General features: G+C 41.0%; 11 protein-coding genes across 11 annotated transcripts; 9 read left to right on the forward strand and 2 right to left on the reverse strand.

The window, feature by feature from the left end:
- Positions 1-408: 408 nt before the first annotated feature.
- Positions 409-2517, forward strand: FOA43_004361 (uncharacterized protein; the record flags this gene model as incomplete). The annotated part of the gene is made up of 1 exon (XM_038924604.1): positions 409-2517. The coding sequence occupies one exon, from the start codon at positions 409-411 to the stop codon at positions 2515-2517; it is 2109 nt and encodes a 702-aa protein (XP_038780532.1).
- Positions 2518-3215: 698 nt separating this feature from the next.
- Positions 3216-4109, forward strand: FOA43_004362 (uncharacterized protein; the record flags this gene model as incomplete). Its single annotated transcript, XM_038924605.1, has 1 exon — positions 3216-4109. One exon carries the CDS (start codon positions 3216-3218, stop codon positions 4107-4109), a length of 894 nt encoding a protein of 297 aa, XP_038780533.1.
- Positions 4110-4429: 320 nt separating this feature from the next.
- On the forward strand, positions 4430-5479 carry FOA43_004363 (uncharacterized protein; the record flags this gene model as incomplete). Its single annotated transcript, XM_038924606.1, has 1 exon — positions 4430-5479. One exon carries the CDS (start codon positions 4430-4432, stop codon positions 5477-5479), a length of 1050 nt encoding a protein of 349 aa, XP_038780534.1.
- Positions 5480-5851: 372 nt separating this feature from the next.
- On the forward strand, positions 5852-6905 carry FOA43_004364 (uncharacterized protein; the record flags this gene model as incomplete). Its single annotated transcript, XM_038924607.1, has 2 exons — positions 5852-5889; positions 6020-6905. The coding sequence occupies 2 exons, from the start codon at positions 5852-5854 to the stop codon at positions 6903-6905; spliced, it is 924 nt and encodes a 307-aa protein (XP_038780535.1).
- An 84-nt stretch (positions 6906-6989) lies between these two features.
- FOA43_004365 (uncharacterized protein) lies at positions 6990-8237 on the forward strand (the record flags this gene model as incomplete). Its single annotated transcript, XM_038924608.1, has 2 exons — positions 6990-6994; positions 7217-8237. 2 exons carry the CDS (start codon positions 6990-6992, stop codon positions 8235-8237), a joined length of 1026 nt encoding a protein of 341 aa, XP_038780536.1.
- Positions 8238-8297: 60 nt separating this feature from the next.
- Positions 8298-9059, reverse strand: FOA43_004366 (uncharacterized protein; the record flags this gene model as incomplete). Its single annotated transcript, XM_038924609.1, has 1 exon — positions 8298-9059. The coding sequence occupies one exon, from the start codon at positions 9057-9059 to the stop codon at positions 8298-8300; it is 762 nt and encodes a 253-aa protein (XP_038780537.1).
- A 737-nt stretch (positions 9060-9796) lies between these two features.
- Positions 9797-10179, forward strand: FOA43_004367 (uncharacterized protein; the record flags this gene model as incomplete). Its single annotated transcript, XM_038924610.1, has 2 exons — positions 9797-9800; positions 9881-10179. The coding sequence occupies 2 exons, from the start codon at positions 9797-9799 to the stop codon at positions 10177-10179; spliced, it is 303 nt and encodes a 100-aa protein (XP_038780538.1).
- A 2589-nt stretch (positions 10180-12768) lies between these two features.
- ALD4 (potassium-activated aldehyde dehydrogenase) lies at positions 12769-14343 on the forward strand (the record flags this gene model as incomplete). The annotated part of the gene is made up of 1 exon (XM_038924611.1): positions 12769-14343. One exon carries the CDS (start codon positions 12769-12771, stop codon positions 14341-14343), a length of 1575 nt encoding a protein of 524 aa, XP_038780539.1.
- A 653-nt stretch (positions 14344-14996) lies between these two features.
- Positions 14997-18953, forward strand: FOA43_004369 (uncharacterized protein; the record flags this gene model as incomplete). Its single annotated transcript, XM_038924612.1, has 1 exon — positions 14997-18953. One exon carries the CDS (start codon positions 14997-14999, stop codon positions 18951-18953), a length of 3957 nt encoding a protein of 1318 aa, XP_038780540.1.
- A 40-nt stretch (positions 18954-18993) lies between these two features.
- Positions 18994-20136, reverse strand: FOA43_004370 (uncharacterized protein; the record flags this gene model as incomplete). The annotated part of the gene is made up of 1 exon (XM_038924613.1): positions 18994-20136. One exon carries the CDS (start codon positions 20134-20136, stop codon positions 18994-18996), a length of 1143 nt encoding a protein of 380 aa, XP_038780541.1.
- A 356-nt stretch (positions 20137-20492) lies between these two features.
- On the forward strand, positions 20493-25184 carry FOA43_004371 (uncharacterized protein; the record flags this gene model as incomplete). The annotated part of the gene is made up of 1 exon (XM_038924614.1): positions 20493-25184. One exon carries the CDS (start codon positions 20493-20495, stop codon positions 25182-25184), a length of 4692 nt encoding a protein of 1563 aa, XP_038780542.1.
- Positions 25185-25208: the final 24 nt, after the last annotated feature.

Consider the following 25208-nt stretch of genomic DNA (forward strand, 5'->3'; position numbering starts at 1 on the left):
CAGCTGTTTTTCTTTCTTTAGTCAACGTAGAATACATTGTCGTTTTTGCTGTGTTGTAACTGTCTCAATTTTTTTTTTTTTTTTTTGGTCCTCGAGTACCCCACATTTTGACTATTGTGGGGTACTATATAGCAATGCTTATATCTGAATCTTTTTATTTGCCCGACTTACTTAGCTGCATATTGGAGATATGAATTAAACTACCTGCCAGTTTTACTCCTCACCTATTTCAATTTTCACATGAAGGAGAGTTTGACCGAAAAAGGGACATCATGTCATTCTATGTATTCTTGAATGCAGACTAAAGGCTCTTGGCCTCTAGTATAAAGAGAGGATAAACTGGCGTAGCGTAAAACCAATTTGCTTGCAATACTTCCTTCATTTGTTCAAAATCATCTCTTCTTCGGTATGACTTCTACCGTACTTCCTGGTTCCAAGGAACCTAATCCTTCCAGAATGATCTGGTCAGAAAGATTGAGAACCGATTTCGACCTGAATAAAATGCATGAATTTCTTGAAGGCTCCTTTCAAGAAAGCCTAGAGACGCTAAGGATTATGCAACAACTTGAAAGAGATCCTATTTTGAAAACAAACCAAGAATACTACGAATATGATAAACTCGACCATCGTGAGCAAACCGCACTAAAAATTGCACGCATGGCTCAGTATATCGAAACAGATGCTCCTGATTTCCAGACCTTCCAGTCTAGATTGAATCTTATCGCCATCGTTGATCCTCAGTTGGGTACCCGTATCGGTGTTCATCTTGGTTTATTTCTTGGTGCTATTCATGGAAATGGAACCGATAGTCAGTATAAATACTGGGCATACGAAAGAGGTGCCATCTACCTAAAGGATATCTATGGATGTTTTGCAATGACTGAGTTGGCCCATGGTTCCAATGTTGCAGGACTTGAAACGACTGCGACTTACAACAAGGAAAAGAGAACATTCGTTATCAATACTCCCCATATTGGAGCCACTAAATGGTGGATTGGGGGTGCCGCTCATTCGGCTACTCATACCGTTTGTTTTGCCAGATTAATCGTAGACGGAAAAGATTACGGTGTCAAGACTTTTGTAGTTCCATTGAGAGATAGTCATCATGATCTTCACAATGGTATTTCTATTGGTGACATCGGTCAAAAGATGGGTAGAGATGGTATTGATAATGGTTGGATTCAGTTCACCGATGTTGAAATCCCTAAGGAGTACATGCTTACAAAATATGCAACTGTTGATGACGATGGTACTGTACTGGAACCTCCTTTGGCACAGCTTGCCTATGGAGCTTTACTCGGGGGAAGAGTTACTATGGTGACTGATTCCTTCAGGACTAGTGAGAGGTTCATTACAATCGCATTAAGATATGCCGTTGCAAGAAGACAGTTTAAGACTGGTGGAAGAAAAGTTGAGAATCAACTCATAAACTATCCACTTCATCAAAGAAGACTTTTGCCGAATTTGGCTTGGACATATGCCATGAGTATTGCCTCACATCAGATCCAGGCCGACTACAAGCAGGTGCTCAAATCGTTAGATGAGGGTGTTAATACTGAGGATTTCAAATCACTCAGTACTGTCATAGACAGCTTAAAAGGAATATTTGCTGATTCTGCTTCTTTGAAGTCGACTTGTACCTGGAAATGTCTATCGCTAATTGATGAATGCAGACAGTCTTGTGGTGGTCACGGTTATTCTGCATATAGTGGTTTTGCCAAAGGATATGTTGATCATGCCGTTCAATGTACCTGGGAAGGTGATAACAACATTTTGGCTCAAAATAGTGGCCGTATTACCATTCAGAAGGTAATCAAGTTCATCAAAAACGGTAAAGAGCCAACTGGTAATTATTCTTTCCTCCTTGATGCATCCAAAGAGGGTGAATTGTTGACATCTGATAATTTGTTAAATTTGGATGACTTGGTGAAGGCTTTCGACTCTTTGATTCTAAGATTGTCCTTAAATGGTATTGCTAAACTCAAAGAAAACGGTCATGACTGGGATGCAATTGCTTCCGAGAAATTGTCACTTTCAAAATTATACGCCGTCAGATATATGCTCTCTAAGTGGTGTTTCAAGCTCAAAAATGATCACGCCAGTAGCTCTAGCCAAGACGGTAGTATTTCCAAGCATTTGGTTAAACTTGCACTTTTGTTTGCACTATCCAACATTGAAGCTTTTGGTAACAGATTTTTGGAATTTAAAGTGTTGTCTCCCGACTCCTATAAAGAGTTAGAAAAGGTTATTGAACAAGTTCTGTCTGATATCAGACCTCAGGTTATCGGCTTGACAGACGCATTCAAATTAAGTGACTTCTTCATTAACTCCGTTTTGGGCTCCTACAACGGTGACGTCTACAATGATTATATAAACACTGTGAACTCGCTCAACGATCCTTCGGTTACCAAGGCTCCCTATTCGTCCGCTCTAGAATATATGCTCAACCGTGGATCTCTGGATGCAAGAGACAAGCATGAAAGAAGCGACTCAGTCCTAAAGAAGTTATCTTCATAGACAGAATTGCTGTGTTTTGAGGCCTCTTGTGGCTTGTTCACAACCGTTTTCCTTATACCTTTTTATTTTTAGCCCCTTTTTACGTATGTTTCTAATTGGGATATTTCTAGTTCTAATATTAGTATCAAGCCCGTTTTTCGATTTCACTGGGCTCTCCTGGCTTGTTTGACAGCATCCGCATTGATATACATCAAGTTGCTTAAGGATGTCCGATCTTATTGATGCAGAAAATTTTGATCTATACCAGCCACCGAGTAGTCGTTATGACTTCCCAACCTGATCTTAAATTAGAAGTATTGATAAATTTCCTTGTTAGGAAATTTTCACGCCTGGCCAAAAAAAATTATGTCTCATCATGCATGTTCTTCGCTCGCCTAACAGTGCATATTAAACTATTAGGGATGTAAACCAGCCCTCCTCAGAAAACTTCTAAGATTAGTATCAGGGGGCTGACTTTGAATTTTCCAAATCAATAGAAGGATCCAATAAATCAAGAGGGCTGATGAAGGTAGTTTCCCTTTAGAGCAAAAAAGGATCCCCAGAAATCAGTTGGCTGGGTAATGGATCCTTTCTTGATCTATTCTTTGAAAGGTTATAAAAGGGAGTACACTTCCTAGCCAAATCAAACAATTGTAAAACAACAAGTTCTATTCCCTTTACCAAAATTCAAAGAAATCTGTGATACTACAAAACAAAAAATGAAAGCATCATATTCCGTTCTTTGTGCCGCTCTTCTTGCAGTTAAAGCTTCTGCCGCTTACGTTCCTTCCGAACCATGGACTACATTGACGCCTACATCTATAATTGGTAAAACTACTGATTATGCTGGTCCATTTGGCATCTACGTTGCTTCAATCTCTAACCAGACCACTTCTACTACAAAGTCTGGCAATTCATCTGTTAGTTACTCTACATCTGCTGCTCCCGTGTCTCAAATAACGGACGGTCAGATCCAGGCAACTACGGCAACAGCTCAGGTTGTCTCTCAGATTGGAGACGGCCAAATTCAGGCTACCACTGCTACCAAGCAGGTTGTGTCTCAAATTGGAGACGGCCAAATTCAGGCTACCACTGCTACCAAGCAGGTTGTGTCTCAAATTGGGGACGGCCAAATTCAGGCTACCACTGCTACCAAGCAAGTTATTTCTCAAATTGCTGATGGTCAAATTCAGGCCACCACCTCGACTAAAACCAAATCTGTTGTTTCTCAGATTACTGATGGTCAAATACAAGCAACCGCTACTGCTAAGAAGGAAAAGGAAAAGAGAGACGCTACAGCAGTTACCCAGGTGGGTTGCAAGAGTGGTGAAGCTTTGACCATGTCTTTGAAAGATTCTATATTGACTGACTCTGCAGGAAGAATAGGTTCCATCGTTGCCAATCAACAATTCCAATTCGATGGCCCACCTCCTCAAGCCGGTGCCATTTATGCTGCTGGTTGGTCCATTACTGATGACGGTAAGTTGGCCATTGGTACAACCACTACTTTCTACCAGTGTCTTTCTGGTGGATTTTACAACTTGTACGACAAATCTATCGGAGCACAGTGCGCTCCAGTTAATCTTTACATTGTTGATCTAGTCGACTGTTAAGCATGCATCTAAACAACTTCCAGCATCTCAAAATGTACATTAGTCTCTCATTTTTTCATTACCATATTTATACAAACAAAAAAATATTTTTTTCGGTGTATATTGCAACAAAATTTAAGATAATATAGTTAGTTGGTTGTAATACTAGTTAAAGTAACACCAAGTCTTTAAAGTTGAAATAGCTTACTGCTGCTTATATAATCAAATATCTTCACGGTATAGAAAAAATTTTTAAGTGGCCGTGGCCAGTCAGCCAACCATCTTATCACTCTCATTTATCATTATACCAGGCAGACATCTCGTTGTTATAGGTATTCATTATGCTGCAAATTAGAGGAAATGCTGAATTATTTAACGGATCAGCCAATGCAGTCAAACTTATTACTCGAGGTCAAGTGAGTCAGGTGCGTTACAGACGTACTTTGGCATATCCCTTCTACTCCAAAGCAGGTAACATTCCTCCACCACGTCACGGCAGAAAACAGACGGTGTTTAAACGACTCATGGATGAGTTTTTGGGCCCTAAGAACTACAAGGGAGATTATTATCTGAATAAATACGCCTACCCTAACCAGAATCACAGCACTAATTACATAGATCCATCCTCGGAGAGAGGTAACTCTTTACTCAAGGCCAAACAAAGGGATGCAGTCAGCAGTACGGAGAAGACTGAGGAGGGAGTGGATTTTTCGAGAGACGAGGGAGGCCACGGTCGTCAGAGAAGACCTTTGCAACCTTTCCCAATGAACTCGCACTGCTTTACGGACGTTCAAATCAGTAAAGAAATGAAGGAACAGATAGTAAATGATGTGGTTAAATTGAAAATGCCTTCACAAAATGTGGCATTGAAATATGGATTAAAAATCCAGAGAATTGAGGCAATAGTGAAGTTGAGCCAAGTGGAAGATAGCTGGAAGAAAGCTGGACTGATAACAAAGGATTTGCAACGAATGAGCGACGTTATGTACAATATGTTCCCATTGTATGATGCATCCAAGAATGGAGAGAACTTGACTGAAATTCCTATTCCAGAGGAGACCACTCAATCTAGGTTCGTCACTATTGCTGAATCTGAGCCATTCGGGCCTGTGGATGCTGCCAGGGAGTTTGGTCTAGAGCCTGCTGCCGTTACTTTGCAGAAGCTTTCTGAAGGTGGAGAGCACTCAGCACACAGTAATAGGGCTTCTCACGGTACAGACACCAAGTCCTTTGTCGCCAAGATGCACGAGGGAGATAGATCTGCTTTTAGATTTACTGACGTTAAGGTGGGACAAGTGGGTTACAGGTACGGTAAGTCTTTCAGAGATAATAGAAAGGACAGAAAGATCGGTTTCGATGCTTCGGGTAAGATGGTTTACTTGCTTGATTAGATATAGCAACTAGGTGATCGTCGTCCGTAACAGCGTCCAATCCCCTTTCATGCATTGTAAATAGTTATTCAATTGTACTTTATACTTGTTTGTAAATAGTTCATTCTCAATTGTAAAGTTCAACTGTTAATAGTCAATGACATCAGAGTATTTCAGGATTCTATGCAATGTTCTGGAACCTAAGTTCTATTTCCATTCTTCAAATTTCTTTTTTTTTTCTTGTCGGTGTTAATCTTCAAAGTATTCAATAAGAAGATCTCATATAAAGATTGACTCTAAGCCATTTTTCGACCACTCTCGTTTTCTTACGCTTTGGGCCTACTTTTATAGCCGATCCACAAAAGCCTACATCATCGGTCTTTTTAACTATCAATGTCCAGAGCTTCTCCTGTTCTTGCGGGTCATAGAGGGTAAGTAAAGAGCAATATATCTCTTATTGTAACGGCTATAAGAGCCGAAGAATTAAAAGAAATTCAATACAAAAAAAAAAGGAATCATGATAGGAAATTGAATACTAACAAACACATTAAATCTCCTCAGATTCAAGTATGCGTGGCCTGAAAACACAATCCGATCGTATGATGCTGCAGTAGATGCAGGATGTGATGTGGTGGAGACGGATTTGCACATCTCCAAGGATAATATAATTGTTATTTGCCACGACTCTGACACTACCAGGGTGTTTGGTAAGAGGTATGATGTCACTCAAGAGAAATACACTGAGACCTTGTCTGTACTTAGAACTATCAGGGAGCCCCATCTTCCAATGCCAACATTGACAGAAGTTTTTCAGTGGTGTAAGGAAAAATGTGCGAAAACACATCGGAATATTAAGCTTATGCTTGATATTAAGAGGGATTGTGATCCGGATTTGTTGCTGAAACTTTTGCTGGCCGATTTGACAGAGGTCGGTCCAAATATAGAGTATTGGTATGATAAGTTGATTTTTGGTATGTGGGATTCAAGATACTATTGTAAGGAAATGGATCCTTTCCAAATCATAAATATCACCTTCGATGTGAATGTATCCAAGCAGGTTGTCCAGGAAATTATTGCCAAAGGTGGCCATGTCTTTGCAGTTTCCATTCTAAGTCTAATTCTTTACAACGGATCGTTGTCTAGGCAATTTTATGATTTTTGTAATGAGAATCATTTAAAGATTTGGTTCTGGACCATCAATCTTAAAAAGGAAGCCGATGACGCTGTCAAATTCTGCACTCTCCCTTCTGGTAAATCGATGTTAGCAGGTCTTGTTACTGATGATCCTCTTAGTGTTGCTGCTGAGAAGGAGGAATCCCTCGGCTTGAAGTACCACATTCTGTTGTTCTTGAAAAAGAATTTATATCTTCTTTTCCTATTTCTGCTGCACAGAAAGTTCAATATGCTCCCTATATTTAAATTACTCAAATCAATTGGGTTTATATAAATCTGGCGCGTGTTTTGCAACACATCTACTATTCTACGATATACATCTATTGATTCTGTTTTGACCTTTATTATCTCTTCCGTTATGTTGTCATGGTATCTTCAGAGGTTGAGTATTCATCTTCTCGTTTTTATCATTTTCGTCAAAGCATCAAATACCAATATGTATTTTCCAGGTTTGGGATCTATTTTTTCCAGAGGAAGAAAAGCTCACGATACCCTTCCAGCACTTTTAATTCAAAATGGAACCTTTATCAACGAAGTTACCCACCAACCTTTCAATTCATCTTTGGAAACAGTTAAAATATTAAGCGCGGTCGAAATCCTTAGTGGACATTTTCCGGTTACCAAAGATGTTGATCTCATAGCTGATCGCTACATAATAGATCTTGGAGAAGTCAGCAATGAATGGGATATTGACATGTACGCAAATTTCACTGCTATCATTGATAAGTCCACATCGGTGATCAATTTGATAGGTTTCGCTATTGAGGTTAATCTATTTCCTTATTCAGTGAAATCCCTTCCATTCATCAAGGCAGCAGTGAGAGATATGAAGCAATATGTAATTTCAAAACGCAAATCTCCGGTTTTTGTGGGATTGAATTTCTTCACAGCAGAAGGTCTAAAGAAGGCATGGGGCGACTTTGAAGAGTATATGGTTTGCGATGACAATCCATTTAAACCAGATTTTTATATGTCCAACGAGACAATTATACCAGCATATCCAGGAGAGCCCCTGGAATGCAGTAGTCTTGAGAATTCTCCGGACATTGAAGGAATAGAGCCTCATTATATTCCCCATACTCCAACAACTGATCGTTGCAATTGTATCCTGTCTGCTATCTATTGTTTTGTCAACCCAGAGGGTGAATTGAATTTAGAAGAAGATAACTCGATTCTGAAATCGATCTGTCAACAAGTTGATTGCAGATCAATTGAGAATCGACCGGAATCTGGAGATTATGGTCTCTTTGCGGGCTGTTCCAAATTGCAGAAGCATTCAATTGCATTCAATCTCTTCTACACTTATCATAAATGTGATCCTGATTCCTGCGATTGGAATGGGCATGCTAAACTTAAGCATTCCAACCATTCTGCCTATGCCTTCCAGGACTTACAAATGTGTAAGGAAGAGATTCCGGGCGATTGGAAAGAGTTTCTTATCGGAGTCGAAAAGAGTACGGTAGCAAATTCAACGAAGACACTCCAGGTTAAAGAAAACAGCTACCAAACGAGCCAGAGTCACGTTTCTCAGGATTCCGCCGAAGCATCCAAGGTGTCGTTAGCAATATTTTTAATAAGTCTACTGTCCATGATATATATATATTAGTATTCTCTGAACAAGAATAGAAAAGGCATCAGTCGTTAATAGATACAAAAAGCAAATCACTCACTTCTTTTGGTTAGTCTTATCTTCCCCCTTATCGTCCTTTTTTTGAGGTCCCCATTTTACACCCAGAAATCCGTTACCACTTCCAAAAAGACTGAATGGTTGCTTGAAGGATGGGGAATGTGGAGCCATACCTTCGAGGTAGTACCTCTTTTCACCTTTCACGTCCAACGTAATATAGTTGAATTTTTGGGCTAACAAATTCTGCTCGATAGCCTCCACTCTCACCACACCAACTTTATATTTGCTCTCCACAAAGAACCTCATCAAAAGACGTTCGCTACCATCCTTGGCAGTATACTGGGTAGCCCTAATGGGTCTATCTCTGGTCCATCTATCCTGAGGAACATCTCCATAGGCCTTCAACTTGATGCTACCTTTGGCAATCTCATCATCTGAATATCCCAATAATTTCATACACTCAGGATTCTTTTCAATTTTGTTAACAACTCTGTTGAATGTAGGAGTTTCACCCGAGGGAGAGAACAACTCTTTGAAAACCAAGTAAAGGGAAACCGTCGTGACTCCCAATGCCGCTAGAACAATGGCAGAAGATATAAGAAACTTTGTTCCACTTCTGATTCGCTCTGTAATCGACTTGTGCGCCTTGCTTTTGGCATTGTACGTTGAAGAGCCGCTCAAGCCTGCCATACTAGTAGAGAATAGTCTCCTATACGTGATACCCCCCAGAGTCGACGTGGCAAACAATTCCACAACTGGACTATTTCTTTTAGCACATAATGAAATCTGTCTTCTAAACATGGTGAATAATCCGCTCGCTGTGTAAGTGAATAAGAGATAGTCCGATTGCAGTTCACTCTGTCTGTATGTATGTCAGTCTCAGAAGATGCCCAAAGTGTAAGGCGTGATAGAAAATTTTTAGTCAAGTCGCGATAGGTTACCGGTTTTGGAAGGTCGCTAGGATCTATTATAGAAAGGATTTTATAGGATCACAAAGCTCTTTTTATTATCCTTAAAAGGTATGTTTTGATCATGTTTGTCTTCACGCCATCTTTTTAGTGCAAGAAGTTTTCTTTATTGAAATTCGAGCGTTGCTTGGGGTACATACAAAGATTCAAGGCACGGAAACGCCAAATACTGTGATACTTTAATCAAAATGTAATTGCTGCGCAGTTGCTGGCACTTTTGGAAAGTAAGCAATAAAAGGATGTAGGCGGTGTGTTACTTAACAGTTTTCCAAATTTACCAGAATAAATGAAATATCTTTACACATATCGTTGTATCGATCTTTTCTTTTAATAAAAATAAGTGTGCATGAATTATTTATATTTAGTAGTACACTTTACATAGTAGCCATTAAACTAGTTATAGTTATTACTAGGCAGCAGTAGAATTTGAAATCTTGCTGATCAACTCGTCAATTTTGCTGTGGCGGTTTTCCTATGTTCCCAAAACGGTAAATTAACTCCGCTGAAGTAAGCACCGCCTTGAACGTTGAACTTTTACTCTTATATATACTTAATGAGACAGATATTTGAATGGGTAAGTACCTTCTCTCTTCACTGGTCTATATTTTCCTTTGCATTATACTACAAATTGTTTTAAAATGGTTTCTGCCGCAGATTTAATTAAGAAAAGCAAGTTTTTCATGATATCCAAATCTTGGTGTCCAGATTGCAATTATACTAAGGCCATCTTCAAGAAGTATAATGTTCTCGATAAAGTTACGATTCTTGAGTTAGATAAAATGGATCCGAAGAAAGCTGATGAGCTTGAAAAACAGTTCACTGCTATTGCAGGTAGAAAGTGGGTTCCTACCATTTTCTTCGATGGTAAGGTCTTTGGTACTGAGGGTACTTTAAAGAACTTGGAGAGTACAGATGCTACTGAGAAGGCCTTTAAGGATGCTGGCTTACTATAGAGCTGATATCAGGCATTACAATAATTTAATGGGTTACGTTGACAGACGTCTACATACAAGTTTTTTCTTCAACATTACATGTTAATTTAGCTTTTTTTTGTTCCAAATTTGTTAACTTCACATTTGAATCAATCAGTAAGTGCTGTAAAGAAACAAAGCCAAGAGACGCTATTTGATTAGTCATACTCTACCTATTGGCATGGTTTCACATTTGTCACTCCTGATTCGGGAACACCAGGTATCTTGGAGTATGAAGCGGTGTAATGATGTGTATCCAGAAAGGGATTTCTCGGCACAGAGTGCGATATGAGGTCATCATAGTGGTTAATTTTTATGAAATACATCGTTTATCTTTAGCCGATACAGCAAAAGATATTATTGAGTTAACTTAACCATACCAAAATAAAAGTACGTAGTTCCACGATCTTATATGAAGGCCGAGTATAAGTGTGGCTCAAATAATCGACAATGCAAAAGGTATGATGTTAAGGATGCATTCAGCTCAAAATTGAGCATTGATATGAGGAAACTCATGAGGGTAAGGATCGTTGCCAGGCTAGCATAATTAACACCAAACCATTATGTGGGCGTCGGTGTCAAAGGAAAAAAAAGATAATTTATTGTGAACAAAGCCGAATACCAAATACAATGGAAACTCAACGTATCGTTGGATAAATATGATTGGCTATCTTATAGGGTCCAGGGTTCTCTGGAAGCACGGGTAGCGGCGGAGTTTTGTAGGTTTTTATTTTTTTTTCTAACGGTTTGCACAATTACTCTATTATATCACCAGAGGAAGAAGATGAAACGGAAATATTACGTAGTTAAGCGGTAGAGTAGCGTTCAATTAGGGGCTTTCTGAACAAACCTTAAACGGTTTTATAGGTGAATATAATGGAAATAAGAAACAGCACCCCCTGTTTCCTTTTGCAGAAAGGAGGTTTTTCCGCTCCTCGCATAAGGTTTCAGGAATTTCTTTTGCGACCAGTATTCATTTCTAGGACTCTTTCCAAAATTGATCAGCTGTGATTGGTGGACAGATAAAGGGATTGCTTTCCTGTTGGTGTAGTGTACTCAGGGACGGTGCTTCATAATCAATTACGCCTTCAACCTACGTCGTCCATTACAAAGCGACCATTTTTTATATTCTTTTTTTTAGGCAGTTGTCTCAATCGAGTAGGGGGTGTGACGGGGTGTACATCAATTAAGGATTCAGGGGTTTATTATTCAGCAAGAAATCCGAGGTCAACTACCAGATTGAGATTGAATGGAATTGTAGGTGAATGAGGCTGTATTGGCTCAGAAGATTTAGGGTTCTTCTGGGGAAGAGTTGTAGAGAAGGAAGCGGATAAACAGCATTTGGGGGCTGCAGTCGGAGATTGAAGCGGCATCTAGGAGTCACGCAGGAATTGTTAAATAATTACCACGAAACTACAAGAATTGCCAGAAAGCTAATCGGTAAATCCCCGTTTTTCGGAGATTGGGGACACCATGAATGAATGAATGAACGAATGAATAAGAAAAAGAAAGGATAAACCAAGCAAGGAAAGACTTACGAAATGAATCGGACATCTGACAAAAAAAGAATGCAAATCCAGAACACTTGAAGTTTAAATTTTCAGCCAATTAGATGCAGTACAAAGGCGGAGCTTTGGGTTGTTATATAACTGAAACCGTCATTCCAGAAAATTGGACATAATGCAATGGTTGAAGCTGTCATTCAGGAGAATTAAACATAATGTAATAGGTGAACGAGACATTAAGATGAAACGAAGCCAATTCGCCAACAAATGCTGTTGTACGATATGGTGAACCCCGCTTTTCGTCTTAAATTATTTTTTCATACCCCCTTTATAATGGAGTCGTTGATTCCAGTACATAAAAAAATTACACAGCTCAAAAAGTTGAGAATTCGGAAAATTGGCACGGCTCACGTTGGGGTATTTGAGGGGAAATAGGGAGAAGGGAGAAGGGAGAAGGGATGAAGAACTGAGAGGATGAAAGGATGAAGGACTAACGTAGTGGACTGAATGTCTAAAGCAGCTTAGAACCAGCTCAGAAGTAGCTCAATCAGGTGAAAGTAGCTGCTCTACATTGATAACTTTTCAGTATGTCGATGGCTCCCAATTAGAACATGTAGCAGGAAGCTTTAGGCAATGCCCGGCTGAAATCCACCGGAGTCCACCATAGATCACCGCGTGGTCGCTGCATGGCCACCGCGTGACCACTAAACAGCCACCGCATGAATGCTACTTAAGCCCCGCGTGAACACTTCCTCCCTGGGAGAAAAAGCAAAGGCCTGGGGAAACGCAAAAAGAAACGACAATAGAAAAGTTAGAAGTGAGTCCCAACCAGATATCCGCCATTAAAAGAACCTCAATGCCGAGTCGGTACTTGTTCCGGCATTGGAGAAAGAGGAGAAGAAAGCCATGGAGGCGATTTGTCCTGCAGCCTCTCGGAGGCCTAGTTTGGTATTTCCTGCGGTTTGCTGTTTTGTATAAATAAGCGGCTATTTTCCCTCGACTTTCACCATGTTCTGCTTTCAGTCCTTTATCAACCTTTATCGTCCTCATCTTTCCTTGTGTCATTATGTTAAGATTCACGACTACTAAGGCTTTTTCTGCCGCCAGAGCTGTTACCAAGCCGGGCATGATTAGATGCTATTCTCAATATCCATTGTCCAAGACTATTACCTTGCCAACTGGTGAGAGCTACGAGCAACCTACTGGTTTGTTTATCAACAACCAGTTTGTTCCTGGTAAGCAACACAAGACTTTTGAGGTTCTGAATCCATCTACCGAGGAGGTTATTTGTCAGGTGCACGAGGCTCGTGCTGAAGATGTTGACCTTGCCGTTGATGCTGCCGAGAAGGCTTTCGAAGGTGACTGGTCACTTGGGGATCCTGCCGTCAGAGGTAGGGCTCTTACCAACTTGGCTGACCTCATGGAGGCTCATAAGGATACTTTGATTGCCATTGAATCTCTTGATAATGGTAAGACTTTGGCTAATGCTACTGGTGATGTTGCCTTGGTTGTTAACTACCTCAGATATTGTGGGGGTTATGCTGATAAGCTCGATGGAAAGGTGGTTAACACTGGTTCTGACTACCTTAACATTGTTAAAAGAGAACCTTTGGGTGTCTGTGGTCAAATCATTCCATGGAATTTCCCTCTTTTGATGTGGTCCTGGAAGGTTGGTCCGGCTCTTGCTTCAGGTAACACTGTTGTCTTGAAGACTGCTGAGTCGACTCCATTGTCTGCTTTGTACGCCGCTAATTTGGCCAAAGAAGCTGGCATACCAGCGGGTGTTTTGAACATTGTTTCTGGTTTCGGTAAGATTACCGGTGAGGCTATTTCTACTCATCCAAGGATCAGAAAGGTTGCATTTACTGGTTCTACCCGTACTGGTAAGCATATTATGGCTGCTGCTGCTCAATCTAACGTCAAGAAGGTTACTCTTGAGTTGGGTGGTAAATCTGCCAACATTGTCTTTAACGACTGTGACGTGAAAAAGACCGTGGAGAATTTGGTCACTGGTATCTTTTACAACTCTGGTGAAGTTTGCTGCGCTGGTTCCAGAATATTTATTCAGGACGGTGTTTACAACGAGGTTCTGGCCGAGTTTAAGGCTGCCGCTGAGGCCGTTAAGGTTGGTAATCCATTCGATCCAAGCAATTATCAGGGTGCTCAAACTTCGCAGCAACAGGTGGACAAGATTCTTGGATTCGTTGATATTGGTAAAAAGGAAGGTGCTACATTGATTACCGGTGGAGAGAGATCTGGTGATAAGGGTTACTTTATCAAGCCAACCTTGTTCGCTGACGTTACTCCTAAGATGAAGATATGGACAGATGAGATCTTTGGTCCATTCGGTGTTATTGCCAAATTCAAGACTGTTGATGAGGCTATCGCCTTAGCTAACGACTCTGAGTACGGTCTTGCTGCTGGTATTCATACCCTAAATCTTAACACTGCCAAATACGTTGCCGACAGAATCAAGGCCGGTACTGTCTGGATCAACACCTACAACGATTTCCATAATGCTGTTCCATTCGGTGGTTACAAGCAGTCTGGTATTGGTAGAGAGATGGGTGAGTCAGCTTTCGATAACTACACTCAGGTCAAGGCTATCAGAATTAAGATCGATGAGTCTGGAAACAACTAAGCATTACCATCTTCTTATTACTTCCACTATTTCCCGCCCTCCCTATTCTCGCCCCCCCCCCCCCTATTATTATTCTTGCTTATTTAGTTTGTCGATGGCATTTTGCCTGACTCAATGATTACTTATTATGAATGTCGAATGTAAATGAAGATTATAAATTCAAGGCGCGTCGCGTCGCTAAATTTTTAGACACGATCGATTTTTGCGAGAACGTAAACAAAGTAATTTTCCGTGATAAACAAATAGAGGAAAAAAGCGGCCCAAGAAAAGTCTCGATTATTTTTGATTTGGCAGGGAGGCTCCAGTTTGATGCTAAGCTAAGCTAAGTTCCGTCTACACTTTTTTTTTCTTTGCTTTGTCTATTCGTACACCAATGGAATCTGCACCTTCTGCGATGTCAGTGGATACGTCCCCTAGCACTTGCGTAAATTCAGCAACGGATCCAAAGGATGCACCGGAATTAGTGGCTACGACTTCCCCAACCGCTACAGCTGCCCCAAATGCTTCAAATAAATCTTCTAGAGACACCCTGGTGGTGGAAGTATCACAACTTCTGGATAACTTCGCTCAGAACGAACCCATTTTCGACAACGAACTCTTGTATCCAACCCCCCAAAGAGTCAGAGATCGCCAAACTGAGGGATGGCCAGTTGATGCAGGCAACTATAGAATCAATAGTCACTTATCTAACATCTCCTGAAATCATAGACTATCAATTTATGGTTGACTTCTTTCTCAGCTTCCGGAATTTCATTGACTCTCTCCCCTTGCTAGAGTTACTACTCTGTCGTCTTACTTGGTGTCTCAAAAGATCGCTGTCTGATGACGATGCCATCGCTACTACAGGTAAATTGGCCCTTGTCCGAACATTTGTGGCTCTTCGTCACTGGATTTTAAACCATTTTCAGGATGATTTTCTCAACGACAAGCAAATGCGTGAGCTTCTCACCTCTACCATTAATGAGATTCCCAATCACAGCTACTTTATTGACGATGACTCAAACTTGCAGGCCAAAGTTATTGTCAACTTGAAAAAAAGTTACATTGTTTTGTGCCATATATTCTGGAACACGGTTTCCTTGGCAAAACTTTCTAACACAGATCTGCTTCATTACAATATTCAAGGTTACGATTCTATGCCACGCTCTCGAATATCCGTACTAGGATTGAAGCAATTGAGTGATCCTTCCGCTCGTCGTTCTGGAATATTATCCATGGTTGAACAAAACTCATCCAGTTCCCTTAACCTGCTTCTGAAAGAGCGTGCTGATATGATTGAAGACGCCACAAACTTAGAAAGCATTCTACAGCATAGCAATCAGACTCACCAGATACGACTGACCAGGATCGGAGACATTTTCTCGAAAGAGAAGTTCATTCTTCATCCCAAGGCTTCTTTATCTTCGTTGGGACCTTGCAATTTAAAGAATATTTCCAGAGATGGTACTTTAGAAAATATTTATTCCAGCATGCTACAGCACGTCAAGTCAACGCCTATTCAAGGAGTGAAACCACTAGTCTTTGGATCTGCTAGCGACGAAATTCATGAAAGTACAGACGATAAAGAGAATTATGGCTTCAGTACTAGAGGCAAAGTTGAGGTTTTCAAGGATAGTGGGGTCAGGCAGATTGCCCCAAGTACTCCACTAAAGAAGCTGAATAGTCGTGTAGATATGGACCATGCAAAATCCAATGTTGGTAGCCAACTGGATTCAAAAGAAGCATTCTTGCCTCTATCTCCTACTCGTGTGTCCCGAGGCACTAGGGCCATCTCTACGACACTCTCACAAAGGCAAAAGAGGAGAACAAAGTTTATCAAGTATTTATTCCAACAAAAAGAAAGCGAAGTCATGCAGATTCCTTCAGTGAAATCATCTCCTACATCCAAGCTCCAGGCAATCAAGAAATCGCCGCATATAAGCAAAACCACTGCATTAGAACGAACAATCAATATCGATGGGAAGATGGATATTCTTAGTACTCGTGTGATAGAGGATTATAATGCAATGAAAAAGGTTAGAGCAGAAATGGTTGAGCCTGTTTCAGGAGAAGAGAATTCTATCATTAAGCTACAGGAGCCCGATGCCAGCTATTTGCAAGAATCTCCGACAAAAAAGAAGGGATCCACTGGGGAATCATCGATCAACTCTTCTGAGTTACTGGCTCATTTCAACGATAAGTATGGCCAGGAGGCAGACAACATCGATGATAGTGAAATCACTAAGGAGTCCGACACTTCGGCTGTACTTCAGAATATTGCTGCCGAAAGCAATGCAAACTCAAAGAAAGAAAAAGAAGATATTCAGAAGAACAAAAACGAGGAAGATCTCACTTCGTTCAGAACACCATCTGTAACTATGAACTGGTCAAATTCATTGGACATATCGCACTCTACTAGAGATATTGTTGATATGTCCTTACATCCAGATGCCGAGTCTGTCGCTACAGATAATGTCAGCACTGATTCTGATAAGAGCGCCCCTGTTTGGAAGGCTAACTTGGAGGATCAGGAAAAGAATGAACCAAACAATGCAACAACAACTGTTTCTATTCCTGCGAGGTGCGATGTCCCTGTTGCTGATACTTCCTCCGTAGCGGAATATCAGCCTACATCCCCTTTGTCTCTTCTGAATGATGATACACCTCTCGAATGTTCTTCGTTGATTGAAGCTGTACACACTTCATTAAAAGGGGATGACAATATTAAGGCTTCTACGTCTGAGGCCAATGGCGAGGTTGATTTAAACCAAAGAATATCTGTTAAAGTAATATCTAGAGATAGCGCAGTTTCCGCTAAGTCGTACATGACTTACGATTCTTCTCTCTCTTCAGGTATTTATTCAGATCAGGATGACACAGCGTCCAATTCTGTGAAGCTTAGAAAGAAGAACGCAGTTGTGGATTTACGGGAAGGCCTTGCTGGATCCGGTAGTTCTTCTCAGAAAGAAGGTCTACATACACAGTCAGTTACTCCCGAAAAGCGGGTAGACGCTTCTGTTGATATGGAAGTCATTAGTATGCTGAAAGAGTTACCTTACTATGAGGATGGTTTTGATTCGGGGCCAACCGAACATGAGGCTTCTCCTTGCTCCAATTCTTCATCGACTGTTTCTATGATTCCATCGCCTGCACAATCGTTTCTTTTACCTTATCCAGGAATATCGCAAACCGCAATTGCCGAGTTAGCCGCTATTCCTGACAAAATGATTGACTGCAATCCTATTGAGTATGCTCGTAACAAGCTTCGAGGCGACGCAAAGTCCAAGGTGCCAGGTGATTCAAAAGAGGATGATAGTAGGCCTGCTTCAAATATTTCTGACTCCAGAAAGAGCCACAAGACTATATATATGAGTGATATGGGAAGCACTGTTTCTGATGTAGATGGCACTGCCCAACCAATCAAGGATTCGGATGAGTATAGCAATGAAAGCATCGATGAGGTTAAGTTGGAGAAGAAGGTTCGTGATTTGTTTATTGCTCAGAATCCTAACAAGTTAGTGGAAAAGGAAGATGTTCCTTCAGAGAAATCGATGGCACCTCAGCTGAATAACCAAGAGGAAAAACCCTTGGAGTTGAAACCAGAAGCTGGGTGCAGGCTATCTCGGAAGGATCGCGCCAAGTACAACTCGACTCTGATCAGGCACGAGCCAATGAGAGCTTCGTCGTTTGATATGCGGTCCCTTTCCCTTACACCAAAGAAATTGATGTATGGCACACAGCTGCTGAGTGTACAAGAGGCTATGTACAAGGCAAATCATGTGCCGTTTGTGTTGAGTTATGATTCAGATACTCTTCTCCAACAATTCACACTTATTGAAAGAGACCTTCTTTTGGAAGTTGACTGGAAAGAATTGGTGGACATGAAATGGGATACGCCGCTGATTCCTTATAGCTCATGGCTTCGACTTCTGCTGGACCATTCGGACAAGTCAAGCCTTCAGATGATTACTCTTCGATTTAATTTGATGACCAATTGGATTATTTCGGAGATTTTACTCTGCAAGAACTTAAATGTCAGAGCTCTCACGATCTCTAGATATATTCATCTGGCCAGCTCTTGCAGGAAAAGGCAGAATTTTGCCACCATGTTCCAGATAATGTTAGCATTGACTTCTTCAATGATTAAAAAGCTTAAAGTTACGTGGAGCAGTTTAGATGCAGGAGATTTTCTGATATTGAAGGAGTTAAAAGATGCTACTTCGCCTAACAATAACTTTAAGGCCATTAGGGAAGAAATGGATACGGTTATTCCGTCCAAGGGTATTATTCCATTCTTAGCTCTAGATATGAGCGATCTTAATATCAATTCTGAGCGATTGAGCATTCTTAAATGTCCTGTCGAAAATAAGAGAGAGGAACAGATATCAGGGGCAGGAGAGGATGACATGGACAATGCAAACGAGATCATTAATAATGATCCGTACGAGTTGATCAATTTCGACAAATTTAGAACGAGATGTACCATTTTGAAGCAGATTCTTCGACTGATTGACTGGTCAAGGCTTTACATGCTAAAGAGAAATGACGAGGTACTTTCAAAATGTCTGTACGTAAGTTCACTCAGCGAGGAAGAAATGGAGTACTGCTTCGAGCATTTAGAAGAGGCTTGAATGACTAGTCTAAAGTATATATACATTTATATTTGCCTGTTTATTTGCCTGTATAATACACAGACTTGACTATCTTCAGAATGATTAGCAGTGTAATGCAAGCCAGTATGGTTATGATGACATCACGTCTCGTCTTCTGGACAACCAAATGACGCTCTTTGGCTTCTTCCATCAGTGACAAATTAGAGTCAAAGCCGGCCAACTTGTCATTGTTTTTCTTTAAGTTATCTCTAACACCGTCGATTCTCACGTTGAGATCGTTTAGGTTTTTAAATAAGTTGCTAGATTTGAGACTTTCCACCTCTTTCGTTTTGGTATCGTCCAATTCTTTAATATACTTGCTGAGTGTAGTTAGATTGGATCTTAATGTTGCCGTCATAGTGTTTAGTTGTTTGTATTTGACAGTCAATTCATCTACCAGTTTGACATTCTCACCGTCGACATCTTCTAACCGGTTACTAAGACCTTCAACAATCATAGATTCGAGCTCATTGAAATGCAGTTTTATTTTAGGGGAGAGATAGCTTGCTGCAGCAGTATTGTTGATATTGTTGATGGCAGGTTCATCGTTGCCGTTATTTTGATTTGTTTTCGCAACTGCAGAGTCTGATGAAAGGTTTGTAAAGGATGGATTAATTGAAGAGGGTTCCCCATTCGTCACAGCTTCAGCACCTGGGTCACTGGTTCCACTGGTTCCACTGGGACCACTGGTTTCACTAGTTCCACCCACACTATTCCTTACAGACAATGTGTTTCCTTGAGAACTTTGTCTAGCAGAACTGAATGAAGAAGTAGAAGTAAAAGGTTTAAGAAGTAACTGAGGAGACATCTTTGCCTCTTGATCATTGGAAAGATAACGTTTATGCTTCTTAGTCAATGCGGGAGATGTAGTAAGATCGTCGTATCTAGAAACAGAGTTGGATTGGGGTACCGAATTAGTAGTTGAAGGAGGCTGAGAATCATCAAGTACGTTCAAAGCAGGAACTGATGACGTGGATTTGGATGCTCGGCCACCAAAATCGTGAAATGATATAGAAGAATGCGATGAATGACTCGACTCCGGAGTCACAGGAAGAGATGCGAGGAGAACATCAGTATCAACGAGTTCGTCGTCAAGCGAAGACGACGAAGAAGACACAAAAGGAGCCGCCAACTTCTTCAGTCGTCTTGGAATGTGTAACATTTATCAAATATTATATACTGAGAGGAGTAGAAAGACGATGATTCAGTTTCATCTAATCCCATTTTCTGCATCTCTTTGATTAGCGTCAATCGACTCGTAAAAATGGTCTCTCGAATTCAGCCCAGCGCTTTCTCATTCCTGTTGACCGGGCGACGCGTTCTAAAGAAGAAAGTTTTTCTGTACACTTTTTTTTTCACCAAAAACACGTTGACAGACAGAGAGGAACAGGAGCGAGATCCGTGAAATAACAAAGGAAAAAGATTTGAAATAGAGAAAAACAACAGCAGAGATACCAAGTTTTGGTGGTTTTTTTTTCTTAGTTAGATCCATCTATCAATCTCAACTACTTGATCGCTATGGCCACCAATTTCGAACCTGGTACTCGTTGCTGGATTCCTGACAAAGAAGAAGGTTGGCTAGGAGTTGAAGTCAAGGAGCTTACTCATAGAAATAACAGATACCAACTTCATTTGGTTAGTGAAGATGGCGAGAAGAATGTCGATCTTGAGATTCCCTCACTTGAAGAAGGAACTGATGGTCTTCCCCTGCCAAGAAATCAGGTCGAGACTGTTGAGGATCTGACCGAATTATCTCATCTCAATGAGCCTTCCGTGTTGAACGCGATAAGAACCAGATATGCTCAATTAAACATATACACATATTCCGGTATTGTTCTTATAGCCATAAACCCATTTCAGCGTAACGACGAATTGTATTCTCAACATCGTATTCAAAGATATGCGTTCAAGCACAGAGGAGAAGAAGAACCTCATTTATTTGCCATTGCAGAAGAGGCCTATCGTTGCATGATCAATGAGAAGCAGAATCAATCCATTGTCGTCTCTGGTGAATCTGGTGCAGGAAAAACCGTTTCAGCAAAATACATTATGCGGTATTTCGCCTCTGTTGAAACCGATGAGAAGAAGCATGATATGTCTGAAACCGAGAAGAGGATCTTGGCTACCAATCCAATTATGGAAGCATTTGGTAATGCCAAGACCACCAGAAATGATAATTCTTCTCGTTTTGGTAAGTATTTAGAGATCCTCTTTGACAAAGATGTTGTCATCTGTGGTGCCCGAATCAGAACTTATCTTTTGGAGCGTTCACGTTTGGTTTTTCAACCTCATACAGAGCGTAATTATCATATCTTTTATCAGCTAATGTCAGGCTTGGATCCCTCTACTAAGAAGGAGTTTAGTCTCACCTCTACTTCTGATTTCTTCTACTTGAACCAAGGTGGTGTGCCTGAAATTGACGATGTTGACGATGCCAAAGAGTTTGAAGATACATGTCAGGCCTTGGCTATGGTCGGCATCGGTGGTGTAAAGCAGAAAGAGAGCTTTAGGATTTTGGCTGGTTTGCTTCACATTGGTAATATCAATATTCAAAGAACCAGAAATGATGCTATCTTATCTGCCGAGGAGCCAAGTCTTGTTAAGGCTTGTGAATTGTTGGGATTGAATGCCCAAGACTTTGCTCGATGGATTGTTAAGAAGCAGATCAATACCCGTACCGAAAAGATTATTTCTAACTTGAACTACGATCAGGCCATTGTGGCTCGTGATTCTGTTGCAAAGTATATATATGCTTCCCTATTCGACTGGCTGGTTCAGTTCATCAATGTCAATCTCTACACACCAGAGTCGGAGGCCCAAGTGGCCACTTTTATTGGTGTGTTGGATATCTACGGTTTTGAACATTTCGAGAAGAACTCTTTTGAGCAATTTTGTATCAACTACGCCAACGAGAAGTTGCAGCAAGAGTTTACTCAACACGTCTTCAAGTTAGAACAGGAAGAGTATATTAGAGAGGAGATCGAATGGTCTTTCATCGATTTTTCTGATAACCAACCTTGTATCGATATTATCGAAGGTAAGCTGGGTGTCTTAGCTTTACTTGATGAAGAGGCTCGCCTACCTTCCGGTAGCAATCAGCAATGGATTGATAAAATGTATCAGTCCATGTTGAAGAAGCCTACCGATGATGTGTTCCACAAACCCCGCTTCAGCAACAATATGTTCATAATATCTCACTATGCTTTGGATGTCACTTATGATTCCGAAGGATTCATTGAAAAAAACAGAGATACTGTTTCCGATGGTCAGCTGGATAACCTTAAAGATACAACCAATAATCTTCTTTCTGAAGTCTTGAAAACAGCTGAAAAAACTGCAGAAAAGCTGGGCCAAAATCCTCAAGGTGGAAGAAGAACGGGGATGATGAGAAAGCCCACTCTTGGTAACATCTTCAAGTCGTCTTTAATTGAATTGATGAAAACTATCAATTCAACGAATGCTCATTACATTCGTTGTATCAAGCCAAATGAACAGAAGAGGGCATGGGAGTTTGATTCGCTAATGGTTCTCTCTCAGCTTAGGGCTTGCGGTGTTTTAGAAACAATTAAGATTTCCTGTGCCGGTTTCCCATCACGATCAACATATCTAGACTTTTTGATCAACTTTGCGGTTCTGCTGCCATCTACTGAGCGTGAGAAGTTTTTGCGTGGCGAGGCCTCTGAAGCGGAAGCTAAAGAGGCTACCAGAATGCTTCTTGCCGGTGAGATTATGGATAATCATAAATACCAAGCAGGTAAGACCAAAGTGTTCTTCAAAGCGGGAATTTTAGGTTACCTTGAGAAGTTGAGATCTCATAAGATTAAGGAATCTGCTATTGTCATCCAAAAATACTTGCGTGGATACCAGGTACGTCAACAATATTTGGCAGCCATCGAATCGTTGCGCTCTTTACAAGCACTACTCAGAGGTTACTTGGCCAGAAAACGGATTCAGAAGCAGATCGAGAAGGACTCAGCTACAGCAATCCAGTCTCTTGTCAGAGGTTATATGCTGCGGAAGCAGTTCAACGAGATTATTGTTTCGCTTATTGCTTTCCAGGCTTTCCTGCGTGGTGCTTATCTCAGATTGGATATTTCCCAGCATTTGCGTTTGGAAGCTGCTATAAGTCTTCAATCTGTGTTTCGTGGTTATTCCGTTAGAAAGGAGTATTCTCATACCGTGCGTGCTGCTACAATCATTGAATGCTGCTGTAGACGTCTGATGGCTAAGAAGAGGTATGTTAAGTTACGTAAGGAGGCAAAGTCTTTGAATCGTATGAAAGAAGTTCAATACAGTTTGGAGAACAAGGTGATCGAGCTTACTCAAGGTCTCGCTTCTAAGGTGGAGCAGAACAGTAAACTTGTTACACAGATTGAGCAACTTCAGAAGAATCTTAAGGATTCACAAGATTCTCGGGAAAACTTCAAGAAGAGAGAACTAGAGATAATTTCTCTACACGACGAAGAGACATCGGAGCATCAGAAGGCAGTGGAGAAGCTGACGGCAGATATCTCTTTATTCAAGAAGGAGTACGAGGATGCCAAGGCCCAGGTGGAAGTGATGAGTGCCTCTCATGTCAAGTTAAAGGAGGAATTGAGAGAAAACATTTCTCAATTGAAGAAGGCTCAGGAAGAGTTGGATTCAAGCAGGCAAGAAAACGAGACTTTGCATGGATCTGTGGACAGATTACAGAAAGAGCTCAAGGACCTACAGAAGCAGTTGAGTACGGCAGTTATAGTGAATGGCAGAAATGGAGGATTTATTTCTACTTCTTCTTCGCCACTCCGTAGAAATGTGGCCAGCTCGCCAACGAATGGCAATTATGACGTAAGACCTGTCTCGATCTTTGCTCCAACAACGAAAGAGGAGAATAGCTTGGAGGCTATCAATACGGAATTATGGACCTTGCTAAAAGACGCCAAAACTCTGCATAAGGAGGTTGTGGATGGCCTACTAAAAGGTCTGCGGCTTCCTGCTGCATCTGTGGCTTCCGAATTGACTCGGAAAGAAGTTCTTTTCCCTGCAAGAATTATTATTATTATCCTCAGTGACATGTGGCGTCTTGGTTTGACATCGGAATCTGAAACATTCCTTGGAGAAGTGTTGTCGGTGATTCAAAACATCGTTGGCTCTCTTAAAGAGGACGATGTTATTGCCCACGGTGCATTTTGGCTAACCAATACCCACGAGCTCTACAGTTTTGTGGCCTATGCTCAGTCGACGATTCTCGCTAATGATGCTATTTCTAAGGACATGACGGACTCTGAATACGACGAATACTTGAAGCTTGTTGCCGTTGTTAAAGAGGACTTTGAGTCTCTTTCTTACAATATCTACAACATGTGGATGAAAAAGATGCTCAAGGATCTCGAGAAGAAGTGTATTTCTGCTGTTGTTCTAGCTCAGGCTTTACCAGGATTTGTAGCACCAGAGTCTCCTTCCCCCCTTATTACAAAGATGTTTCACAACGAGCCTAAGTACAAGATGGATGACGTTCTTACTTTCTTTAACACGGTATACTGGTCGATGAAAGCATACTTTATCGAACCTCAAGTGATCAATGAGGTAATCATTGAGCTTCTCAAGTTTGTTGACGCCCTTTGCTTCAACGACTTGATCATGAGAAGAAACTTCCTCTCATGGAAGCGTGGTCTTCAATTGAACTACAATGTTACCAGACTGGAAGAATGGTGCAAAGCGCATGATATCCAAGAAGGATCGACATATTTGGCACATCTATTGCAGGTCTCGAAGCTATTACAACTTCGTAAGAATACTCCAGATGATATCGAGATCATCTACGAGATCTGTTATGCTCTAAGGCCGGTGCAGATTCAGAAATTGATCTCACAATATCACGTTGCAGATTATGAAACTCCGATTTCTCCAGCGGTGACTAAGGCATTGGCAGATAAAGTAAAGAAGACAGGAGGATCGACCGACTTCTTCGAGCCATTAAATGCAGAAGGCCACTTTGAAGATCCATTCCGTCATGTTGAGTTACGTCCATTCCATCGCGTTGAAGCTTACGTTCCAGCGTGGTTGAACGTTCCTGTTATTCGGAGAATCGTGGAGTTGGTTACAAAGAATGCAACAATTCAAGAAGCTCTCCAAAGACAGCTGCTGTTAAAGGAGGAGGAAAGAGAAGGAGAGTTGGCGCAGAATGGAAATACTAACGGCTACAGTGAGGCTGAGACTGTGCAGAATTAACCCTACATGCTATTTTCGTTATAT

The sequence above is a fragment of the Brettanomyces nanus genome, chromosome 4, assembly GCF_011074865.1.
Source record: "Brettanomyces nanus chromosome 4, complete sequence".
NCBI classification, from domain to species: Eukaryota; Fungi; Ascomycota; class Pichiomycetes; order Pichiales; family Pichiaceae; genus Brettanomyces; species Brettanomyces nanus.